Source organism: Mixophyes fleayi, chromosome 5, assembly GCF_038048845.1.
Source record: "Mixophyes fleayi isolate aMixFle1 chromosome 5, aMixFle1.hap1, whole genome shotgun sequence".
Classification (NCBI taxonomy): Eukaryota; Metazoa; Chordata; class Amphibia; order Anura; family Limnodynastidae; genus Mixophyes; species Mixophyes fleayi.
Window position 1 is genome coordinate 27,738,541 of NC_134406.1, and position 12,475 is coordinate 27,751,015.

The 12,475-nt window shown below is 39.5% G+C and overlaps 1 protein-coding gene across 1 annotated transcript in view; it reads right to left on the reverse strand.

Moving 5' to 3' along the window:
- CUBN (cubilin) overlaps positions 1–12,475 on the reverse strand; it is a 184,331-nt gene that overhangs the window by 55,739 nt on the left and 116,117 nt on the right. The window contains exons 38-44 of the mRNA XM_075211910.1: positions 9,691–9,872; positions 8,568–8,763; positions 6,709–6,906; positions 5,914–6,060; positions 3,304–3,494; positions 1,964–2,147; positions 873–1,047 (exon numbers count right to left, since the gene is read on the reverse strand). Coding sequence (XP_075068011.1) covers positions 873–1,047; positions 1,964–2,147; positions 3,304–3,494; positions 5,914–6,060; positions 6,709–6,906; positions 8,568–8,763; positions 9,691–9,872 — 1,273 coding nt within the window. The remainder of the gene's footprint in view (positions 1–872; positions 1,048–1,963; positions 2,148–3,303; positions 3,495–5,913; positions 6,061–6,708; positions 6,907–8,567; positions 8,764–9,690; positions 9,873–12,475) is intronic.

A 12,475-nucleotide genomic window follows, 5' to 3' on the forward strand; every position in this document is an offset into this window, starting at 1 on the left:
TTACACACGGCACTTTTTTATTACATTGCTTGGAGTACGTCTGGAAATGCTGTTCTCTGCCCTAATGCAGCACAGGGGCACAGAATTGGTCCCACTAAAAGTTTAGGATGAGACCCGAAGACTGAGTTGGTGCAAAAATATTTGGTAAAAATGGCTGTGAGCCTCTCAAGATAAGGAAAGTCCCTAAAAAATAAATGAGCTCTCTGCTTTATTTCATTTTAATAATCTTCTTCCACAAAAGGAAATATTGCTGCTACACCTCTCCTCAATACTGGTGGGACCGGCTTTCCTACTCCACACTTTGCATGGAAGACCCTCACCTCACCTACCTACTTCCCTCAGCTCTGTCCCTCCCTCAGTCTTCGTCTTGCTCCACAAACCTAGATGCCTATCTTAGTAGAAGTCTAAGGGGTATATTTACTAAACTTCGGGTTTCAAAAAGTGTAGATGTTGCCTATAGCAACCAATCAGATTCTAGCTGTCATTTTGTAGAATGTACTAAATAAATGACAGCTAGAATCTGATTGGTTGCTATTGGCAACATCTCCACTTTTCCAAACCCGCAGTTTAGTAAATCTAGCCCTAAATCTACAAAAAACTTCCACTAACATTCATAATTGTATACTTAAACTTTCTAATACCATTACGGAATTATACTTGTATAGTTGTATTTTACTGATATTATTCGCTGATTAGTGTTATCATGAGAAGTCTGCTGTCTGTGTCCTTCAATAGAAACTCCTATGATCGCTGCATCATCTACTCAGTTCTGTTAAACAATTAAATATTTAAGTTTTATCTGTGAATGCTAACAGCTATATTATGATTTTTTTCTACAAAGAAATATAAAAGTATTTATCAAACTTAAGTACTTGTCAGACGATTCGATGTAAAATTGGTCTTGGAAATCCAGCTGAACTGCTTCTCCGTTTGGTACTATGATGGTCCACACACAGTCTGTATTTTGTGGATAATTATTAGGATAATTTGGCGATGTAATATATCCATTGGGATTGGAGTGACTGACATAAATGGTTCCTCCACATGCTAAACATAAACACATTAAGCATTAATTAATTAATGAATTTCATAACCATATACAAATAGCACATAATATTAATAAAATGATCTTGTAACATTACATTCTTTTCTTTCTCGTTATAAATTAGTAATCTACTTATCACAAAGCCTGAGTACAACGCATCTGTTTAGACCAACATCATAAAAATTGTTATATTATATCAAATTGTATTTGTCATTTTGAGACAATAGCTTATTTTCTGGCAAATGGATTTCGAAATCTTAATTTATTTTCATACAGAAACCTTCACTCGATTTTTTCTTAGATAGATATATGAATATTTGTAGATTTATTGATATATTCTAGTGTGTGTGGGAATTTGTTGTTCAAATACAGGATTTTAGAAGACAATTTTTTGAAATTTAACATTTTTAAAGTATTCCCTTTTGAGTGGATTTCCTGTGTATCGGTTCGGAATCCCTAACAGGCCAAAATCCAATAGTTGGTTTCACTCATATCAGATTATAATTTGCGCTGAACCCCTGGCATTCTTTGACGGAACCTTGGGAACCCAGTTTTAAAAACACAGTTACAGTATAATGAAGTGTAATCTTTTGGCAATATATCAGCTTTACTTAACATACCTAGAGGTGTTAAAATCAGTAATAATTTATTTATGGGTTTTACCAACTAGCAGAGTTGCAGTCGTGCCCTGAAGTCCATCCTCATACAATTAAGTCTTACACGTTTCTGAAACTCACTGCGTAGCTTTAAAAGGAAATCCTCAATTTCCCCCAAAAGTAAAATCAATGCACCAATTATACAACATAACATCAGTGTTCAGGACAGATCTTGAGGGCTGGATGGACATTTCTGACCCTTGTGGTAAATGAGTTTTAGCTGACAATACAAGGAATGAAAGACAGAGCCATTAACACATACCTAAACTTTTTGCCTCATATTTGAGTTTGAAGCCTTTGCCCTCATTACTGGTATCGGAGATGAATCGTACAAAGAGTTCATTGTCTGTGGTGTGCATGGTAGACGGAGCGTTCCTGCCACAGAACCTTCCATTCCCGGGAACGCTCCCAAGCAGAGGGGACGATTCATCAGGACCGTTTCTCAGCTGAGGGAATAACATGCAGTACATTCATTGCTGAGCCTACAATGCACTTCAATCAGATGAAATAAAAACAGTGCAAGCATTGTGGAAGTAAATTGATTTCTGTCAGGATAGGGTTTTGGTTTATGTTAGAATCAGTAAGAGTAAAAGAAATAACATCCATTAAGGTCCACCCCTCTAGACACAGTGGTGTCAGCCATATTGTCATCTGAACCAAGATTCACGAGAAACACAAACTCCTAGTTCACAATATCACAATAGTCTGGGGAGAATGGATAGGCTGCAGTCTTATGATTATTTGTCCACAATATGGAATTGCCTCAGTGATGCCATCTGCTCCTACTGAAGTCTGCATTCTCATAAATATTCATTTAGCCCATGAAATGGTTGTCTCTACAGAATGTATGGGACAGATACACAGGAACAAGGAATTTTTGCTACGCAACTACTCCATAGCTACTAGCTCTACAATATAAAGCAGTTAGATTGGTTCAGCAATTAAAGACTGAGATAACTGGACTGCAAGCCAGTCCGCTGGAACAGAACTGAAAGGGGAAGGGAATTGCTTGTAGACACATGTAGGAAAAGACAGAGGAAAGTACAGAAAGCACTTCCCAAGCCATGAAAATTAGAATGTTCAGAACCATAATAACATACTTGCCAACTTTTTCTCGTTGACTTCAGGTAGATCCCGAGGGAAGTGGGCTTGCGGAGGCGGGGCTTGACAAATTGCACCATACGATTGGCACAATTTTGGCCAATTACAGCAGGGGACGGGGCTAAGATGACGTGATATTTGCGTCAGTAGGCCCCCGCCACTTATCTATTGCAGGGACGAGAACCCGGTGGTGGTCTCCATGAAAATGGCCAACTCCATAGGCATCAATACATAGACATAGGACACAATTTCTGAACTGTGTCATCATGCCACAGATGGTGAAGCCAACCACGTCTTGTAGTGGCTCAGCATCAGGGAGAATGCCAGACTCTTCAGGGAGTGAAGGAGATCACCCCTATTTCAGGGAGTCTCCCTGACATTCAGGGAGAGTTGGCAAGTATGCATAATAAGACAACAAAGGATTTTGAAACCTTGTCTAAGATATTTTTTCTTAGTTTTACTTCATTGTTGATAAATATGACTTGAGGTCTATGCACTTACTTCTAAGTAGTCCCCACTGCTGCAAGCAGCATCATTGTTCTGGATTTCAAACGATTCTTCGAAATAGACAGTGATGGTGAAGCCAACAGTGACTGCCACGTGCCAGGTACAGTTCTCACTGGGGGTGTAGTTTTCTGGATAATTCGGTGACGTTATCAATCCTCTATTTGCATGTAAATATCCACCACAGCCTAAGTAAAGAGAGGAGTAAGTTAGTATTACAACTACACTCTCATTGCTTTGGGGAGGAAGAAATTACAAGGATGTACTGTACAAATGATACTAAGCAAGTTAAAATATATATTTGTTTTTATTTGCAGTAACACTTATAATCACCAAGTGACTGAACACCTTAATTCAAAATATTTTTTGTACTGTGTAGTCCGAGGGCATAGTTCATTCTTGTGTGTATTTTATACGTATACAATACATACACCACACATATGATGTAGCAATTGACAAAGGGTAAAACAGCACATATGGAAATTCCATCTTTATCCCTTTTTCATGTGGATTCCTGACCTCCAAGTTCCCACACTAGGCCCTGAATTGCAAACTAAGTTGTCTTCTTTACTGCAACCACAGAAGTCCACTATCTATGTATTGGCTATTCCTAAACTGGAATGAAATTGCAATTGTCAATATGATCCTAGTAATTTAGACCTTTGGAATGTGCACTGTACATAGAAATGTTTTATATGTCTTCTTATCCTCCCTCTTTCTCAGTAGGTAGGTGATGGTGTTACTGTCTATCAAGAATTATTTATCTTTTGTCTTCAGTGAACCATTGTAAGGTTGAAGTTGAGTGCATCAGATTTAATAAGCACAGGTAAATGCGGAACAAGCCTCCAAAACGTCCTGGGTTGAAGATCTATTCCCCTCTTCACCAAGTTTCCCCCCTTAAGTTTTAAGTTGTTTTGTTTAATGTAATATGTGTTTATACAATACCAGCACAAAACAATGACGATCATTCTTGTTGGTACATTTTGTAAAAAATAAAATTATGTAAATACAATAACACAGACTGAAAGTACAAGGTAAAAGGGCATGTGCGAGAGGGAAAGGAAATGGTGTGCCATATACTGGGGTATGTTTTACGTCCACTTTGTGTATTCTTACCAGGTATATTTAGAGAGTAGACCTTAACATTCTGACTATAATGAGATATTTCCTGAGCAGCCGTAACTTCCTTTAATTCCCTTTACCTCCCCTCTTACATGAATGTTACATTTTCTGGTCTGGGGGTCTTAACTTTTGCTGTTTCATTACATTCCAGCCAGTGGAACCAGGTAGAGCGTTTAAAGTTTAGCGCGCAATAGAGAGTACTGGCACACGTCTGACCTAATATGATGTTCTCTATACCGTAAACTATGGTCATTGAATCTACTTTGGCTGCATCCCAGGACCCTACTCTGCAGAAGTTGCTGACAAGTTGTCTCAGAAGAGGGAGGAATATTAATTATTAACATGAGGACTGATTCATTAAGGAAAGTTAAGTAAAAAAAAATTGAGTAAGTTTTCTCCTGGACAAAACCATGTTACAATGCAAGGGGTGCAAATTAGTATTCTGTTTTGCACATAAGTTAAATACTGGCTGTTTTTCATGTAGCACACACATATCAACTTTACATTTCAGTGTAGAAATAAGCTATCAAGTATTTGTGTGCTACATGAAAAAACAGTAAGTATTTAACTTATGTGCAAAATAGAAAACTAATTTGCACCCCTTGCATTGTAACATGGTTTTGTCCAGGACACTACTTGCTCAATTTTTTTACTTAACATTCCTTAATGAATCAGGCCATGGTCTTTCTATAGTTGCTCAACACAACAGTAGTCATAGGTCCTGCAGTGTCCATGTTTGCTGACTGTTCTCAGAAAATAGAGCAGCTCTGACAAGACATCTATGCATACTGTGTATAAATGTCTGACCACTGAATCTAACTCACACATAGACAATATAATATCTAAATATCATCAAACAAAAACAACATTAATTCCAGAATTAAACAGTGCCCAGTGGGAAGCCCTGGACTAAGTGTCCACCGATACAGATATATTTTACTGCTCCCAGCTTTAAACTGACACCAATCCCTGTAGAGCTATTAATGTATGCCTGTTGCCCAGACATAGTGCAGGAGCAGTTTTGTAGGCTGAAGCAGTATTTATGTACATTCAATCAGAGGCACTGAGAGGGGGTGGGGTACAAAGTACAAGGGCATCCGTTTGGGGCCAATCGGTGGCGACGGTGGTGGGGCCTCATTTGAGTTGGATTGTGGGCGGGTGAAAGTGACTGCATGGACCAACAGCTTCTTATTGGCCCACACAGTCACACCCCTCCTAGGCTGCATGGACAGCACTAGCTTTAGCCAAAGTTCCGTACGCAGCCTAGGGTTCATCCACGCATTCACACCTACATAGGCTCTCTGTGCAGCACCAACTTGTGCTAAGACTGTGCACACAACCTAAGGTCCAGAGGTCGCTTTTGGTGGCCCTGCATGGAGCCTGTACATTCATCAATAACATCTAAGGTACAAAGCCCTAGCTTTCATCACTGTCATGTGTATGCTTTAAATGTTTGACTAAGCAATACAGTGAAACAAACTTTACCTTTATGATAAGATGCATTAAAGCCTCCGCCCGAACCATCTGCATCAGAGGAAAAGAGCAGGAACATGGCATCTCCGGAGGATCGGATCGGTCCGGGAGACTCTCTACCACAGACAGTAGCAAGTTCTGGGGCGAGGTTGTTGTCTCCTAAATAATAATAATAATATTGATGATGATAATAACAACAATAAGAATATTAATAATAATAATAACAATGATGATAACAATACGTGGGATATTGCAAGGAATATTAGAAGTCAGCAAAGATCATATTAAAGCATAAGGCTGTAGGCCAAATCTTTTACGCAGGTCACACATATACAAGGTGACTTCTAATATCCGTAATAATTTACAGCAGGGGTGCATTATTCCTTATACAAAGGTTTTCCTAATGAACACTGAAGTGATGATATCAGGTGTTTATAGAGATATTAGAGAGTTTATACATATATATTAGAATCACTGGTGTATTATAATTATAATAATCAACATTGTTATACATTTCCTTATAATGTAGTTTAAAGATTGCATATGTCAGAAAAGAAATTGAAAAGTTATTTCTAGTTGGTGATGCAATAGTTCTATAACTCCAACTTCTTCTGTAAGTAGATCGTACCTGCAGCATCCACCAACAGCAATTTTCCATAGTTAATACTATAAAATATGTTTGTAATAAAAATATATTTTCTAAATAAAAAAGTTTTCTTTAAAAATAATGCTCTAACTTTTCTAGATTTCACTGACACTATTTTACTCCCATGCCTGGGAATTCCTATAATATGAATGACTCCATACCGTCTCTGATGACCAGCTTATCATAGTTACATGCGCTGTGTTCTTCAATATCCACATACAGGAGATTCAGCTCCACGGTGGAGTCTGGAGATCTGATGACCCAGGTACACATAAGTTTCGGAATGTACTGATTTGGCCATCCAGGAGAGAAAACAAACAATGGTGTTTCTCCGGTTCGTAAAATTCCTCCACATGCACCTAAAGTGACAGTAAGAGAAAATGAGTTCACCACTGGTATATTGTTATATATCATATAAATAATTACAAATGCATCTGTCCATCCACCTTGTGCATACATAGGTGCATAGCTAAATTCTAATTTCTGGTGCTGCCCTCGTAAAACAAGTCTATGTCTAGGATTATGAGATTCTGGGTAAAGCTGGGTAAATGCGCATGTTGGAAAGAGTCAAAGTATAAGTTTAAAGTCCTGTGTCTACCCTTTTAGGGCCACCCCCCTCATTAAATACAACATTTTCCAAATTTTCTCACTAAATACTGTTAATCATTAAATGAGAGTGATGGGACACAAGGACGGTCTTTGACAGGACACGAGGACAGTCTTCGACGGGACACAGGACGGTCTTTGATGGGACACAGGACGGTCTTCGACTGGACACAAGGATGGTCTTTGACGGGACACAAGGACGGTCTTTGATGGGACACAAGGACGGTCTTTGACGGGACACAAGGACGGATTTTGACGGGACACAAGGATGGTCTTTGACGGGACACAAGGATGGTCATTGACGGGACACAGGACAGTTTTTGACGGGACACAAGGACGGTCTTTGACGGGACACAGGATGGTCTTTGACGGGGCACAAGGACGGTCTTTGAGGGGACACAGGACGGTCTTTGACGGGACACAGGATGGTCTTTGACGGAACACAAGGACGGTCTTTGACGGACACAAGGATGGGCTTTAATACTTGTGTCACGCTCCCATCTTAACATGCAGATCACGAATAATGGATACATTTGCTCAAAAGTTAGGCACATGCCATCACAAATGATCACATTTGCTGCAGGGAAGTAGGCATATTTTTAAATAACCCTTACTGTCAAGTAAATTGTTAGAAATTTTTTTTTTTTTAGAATTTTTAATTCTAACATAACTTATGACTGGACTGACCAACTGGCAGCCCAAAAGTTAAATGCAGTCCGCTAATGCTTTATTGTAGGCCCCACAATCTCTAACATTGTCCATTGAATACATTGTATTGCATTTTTTATTTTTTTTTATGCAGCATTGAAGCCAAGAGACGGTAGGGGCATTTCTACCTAATAATGTTATTTAATGATGTTGTCACCTCCAAGATCTTTAAGCGTTACCATGATATCATGCAACTCACAAGCTCCTGAGTGACTAACATGCCCAATAATGAACTTTTAATAGAGGCAAGTGTCAAAAAGTAAACTAGATTAATTGAGGATTCTTAACGAATGTCATGCACCATTAACAGTCTGCAACTGTTGACGAGGTACAAAAGTAGATTCTCAGTTAAGTAGATTGCTGGTCTTATATTTCTATAAGCTATTCTGCTGTGCATATGTCGTCATTTTGTAGGAACACCAACAACAATCTATTGGTTCCACCCAAACATAATCCGGGTGCACCAATGACACAAGAGAAGGCGAGGTAAGACTAAGGTCTACAACACCTGGAGAACCGCAGGTTGCTATCTCTTAGAGCGCTAGGAGGTATTTTACGATGAATATTCAATACCCAGACTGTTGATACAGCCAAAATAGCACGACTAGCTACCGAAAAACAGTGTTCACAAAAACCAGGTCTTATAAATAAAATTAAACAACTGTTGAGGACAATTGGATGCTTCTAACTTGCCCATGTCTTATACCTTGAGTTCTATTAGGCGCTGGTCCAGGTGATAAGTCGATGGCTGTCCATTCCAGCAGAAACCCATTCTTACTAATACTGTTATCACTTACAAACTGAATGGTTACAGAACTTCCAGAGGAGAAGAGGGAAGGTGGCTGGGTGACTCCGCAATATGTGCCAATTATATGAAAGTGAATGTCCGGTCCATCGTATATCTGCAGAAATACACAGTCAACAATTCATTCAATACATATAATTATATTTTATAAAAACGTGCACACATAACCATGATATATATAACCAGCATTTCTCAAAAGTAAATGCAAAGATGTAGGGCCTGATTCATTAAGGAAAGAAAAGCAGAAAAAAAAGAAGTAACTTTGCACCTTGGCAAAACCACGTTGCATTGGAGGGGGAGCTAAATTTAAAATGTGGGGACAGATTTATAGTTGGGGTAGAGCATGTCCTAGATCAACTGTAGATGTCAGTGTAAAAAAAAAGCTATCAAGTATTTGTGTGCAACATGAAACAACAGCCAGTATTTAACTTATGTGCAAAATAATAATCTAATATGTACCCCTTGCATTGTAACATGGTTTTGTCCAGGAGAAAATGTACTCTTTTTTTTGCCTTACTTTCATTAATGAATCAGGTGTATATAAAAAGTGTATAATTATTTCTTATAGTTTGAGTATTGTTCTCTAGGAATTTTGGCAGCAAATATGCTATTTAAAATTGGAATCCAGGTACATGAGCAGATTATTTGGAAACGAGAACTGGAAATAAAGGATATCAACATAATCATAATTTTCTTCTGAGCTGCCACAGTATTTATCTGCATTAGTAAATTTGTGATATTTACTATCAAAGTGTATAAGTGTAAATTTGCATGAACGCACAGCAACCAATCAGATGTTTGCTTTCATTGTCTCACTCGCACTACAGCAATCAAAGCTAACTGCTGATTGGTTGCTGTTGGTTGTTGGTAAATGACCCAGATGAAATATTATTTGTTTGGAACAGATTATTTTTAAACAATATTCATTTTTACACAATTAACATGATTTCTTAAACAAATACAAAATGCATCATATTGCAAATTTTATTAAGAAAATGGCAATAGTCTGATGTTAGGAACATACTCGTAATTTGTCATAAGAGCAAGTTGTATCGTCTTCGATGTCCAACTCCAAAATTCTAATCTCAATGATCCGACCTGACTCCACGTTAATTTTCCACATGTAGTTGGAACGATAAGGATATTGCCTGGGCCACAAGGGAGAGGCAATTTGTCCATAGGTTCCTTCGATATTGTTTCCAAACACTTTTGGGATGAAAAGACAAATGTCAAAAAAACAATTTGTAATTGTAACAATGTGAAAAGGTGATTAATATAATCACTGTTTAATTACTAAGAACACTAAGGATGGGATTTACTAAGCTGCAATTTTGTAAAATCCCCTTTTCTTATGCTCTTTGCAACGGTTTACAAACTATGCAATATATCAAGTTGAAACCATAAATTAAACCACATGATTTAAAGCAGCAATGATCTGGGAAACATACAAACAATGCAGTGTATCAAACAGCAGTTTGCAAACCATCAAGAAAAAATGCCTCTTACTCATGGTTCTGATTGGTGACATTGCTCAAAACAGGTTGGTGTTCACTCGCACACAAAAAACAAAAACAGGTCTTTTATTAAGAAAAATACAAATAAATAAGTGTGTAGACTACAAAGAATACACAAGACATTGTCACAGATTGTTTTTGGCTATTAATATCTATTGCTACCTCTAAGTCTACTGTCGCCAATCTTCTGTGGCCCCCATCAACCATAACAAGCAAAGTGGTAAGCTATTTAGGCAGCGTGGTGGCTTAGTGGTTAGCACTTCTGCCTTACAGCACTATGGTCATGAGTTCAATTCCCGACCATGGCTTTGTCTGTGAGGAGTCTGTATGTTTTCCCCGTGTTTGCGTGGGTTACCTCCGGGTGCTCCGGTTTCCTTCCAAACTCCAAAAACATACTAGTAGGTTAATTGGCTGCTACCAAAAAATTGACCCTATCCCCATTACTAATGGAACAAGGCAGGGGTGTCCCCTTTCTCCCATGTAGCGCATACAATTAGACAGGCTTCCCATTTTCCAGGCATTACTTTTCACTCCTATACACACAAACTATGTCTATTTGCGGATGATGTATTTCTGTTTGATACCAGTCCGGAGACCTCGTTACCAGCCTTGAAAAGCATCCTAGATGACGACAGTTCGGCCTCGTTATATAAATGAAATATTACTAAATCTGAGGCCCTACCTATTAATATACCGCAATCCTCATTATCGTTTCTGCAAAAGAAATTTCTGTTTGTCTGGGTAAAGGACTCTTTGCCCTATCTGGGTATACATATCCCCCCTACCTTATCCACAGCGTTTGAAACTAATTTCACTCCAATTTATCTACATCTTTCTTCCCTAACTAAGAATTGGCTTAACTACGAGGTCTCCTGGCTGGGCCGTATAGCTGTTTTTAAAATGATGTTGTTACCGAAACGGATGTATATTTTTCGCACTATTCCCTATATTGTTCCTAAACGACTGATGGCCCGCTTCCATACGCTAATGATGTCATATGTGTGGAGGCAGAAACGTCCCGTTTTCTCCTATAAACGTATGGCCCTATCTAAACAACGCGGGGGACTGATGCTCCCTAACTTAACTTGCTACCAGGAGGCCTGCATATTGAGACACCTGCGGGATTGGGTGCTCTGTCTTACTTCTAAGCCATGGGTGGATTTGGAGAGAGCCGTGTGCCCTAGTAACCCATTCTTGGATCTTCTCTGGACACCCAGGCCGGCTCGCCCATCTGTTGTATACAGGCTATGGTCCATCTCGGATGCCATGCAGGTGTGGGATAGAATCATTGGGCTGTATGCCAACTTTGTACTCCCATCTCGTAACCTCTCTCTCCAGGCAGTGGGTCAAATCATTTCAGATTTGAATCTGGCTGTCTGGAAAGCCAGAGGGATTTCCTCAGTGTCAGATTTGTTTGCCCAAGACCTTTTTCTTTCCTTTTCTCAGCTCCAAGATCGCTATAACTTGCCATCCTCAGGGACATATAGGTACTTGCAAATCAGTCACTGGGTCAGAACTGTCTCTAGGACCCCCTACTCTCTCACTTCGCTCCCATCATCTGTCATAGATAGACTGACAAAGGGTAGTGGTAGAGGCGGAATAACATTTTGGTACCATTACATTTATTCCTTGATCCCCCCAACTAAAACTCGGCACAAACCCAGTGAGAAACGGATGTGAATTTAATGATCACTGAGCAACAATGGGAAAGAATTTTTGTAACTTCCCACCGTATGTCCAAATGTATTAACCATATATAGATGCAGGTCAAACGTCTCAACCGGCTGTACCTTACCCCGGAGCGGTTACACAGGTTCTGGCCATGTCAATCAAAATTCTGTTGGCGCCAATGTACCCAAATAGTCGATAATTTTCATGTCTTCTGGTCATGTCCGATGATTAAGCCGCTGTGGGGTGAGGTATTTGCTTTGATCTCAACTGTCCTAAAGACTCCTGTTGCTCCAGACCCAGCCCTGGCTCTTCTCCATGTCTACCCGACTTCCATTCCGAAGCACGATCGCTACCTCTTGGGCCACATATTAATAGCTGCTAGAGCAGCAATAGCACAAAACTGGAAGTCTCAAGCACCCCCTACCACTGCCCGAATCATCTCTAAGCTACAGTACAGCTTTGAGATGGAAACAATAGATACACCCTATTCCTCATCTGCATCAGCTCCTATCATGAGATGGTTCAGGTGGCATGAATACATTACGGATGGCCCCGGGCTCCCCAAGATACTCCCGATTTCCCAACAGCTTATTCTCCAGCGGCCCTTATAGAATCTCCCCAGCC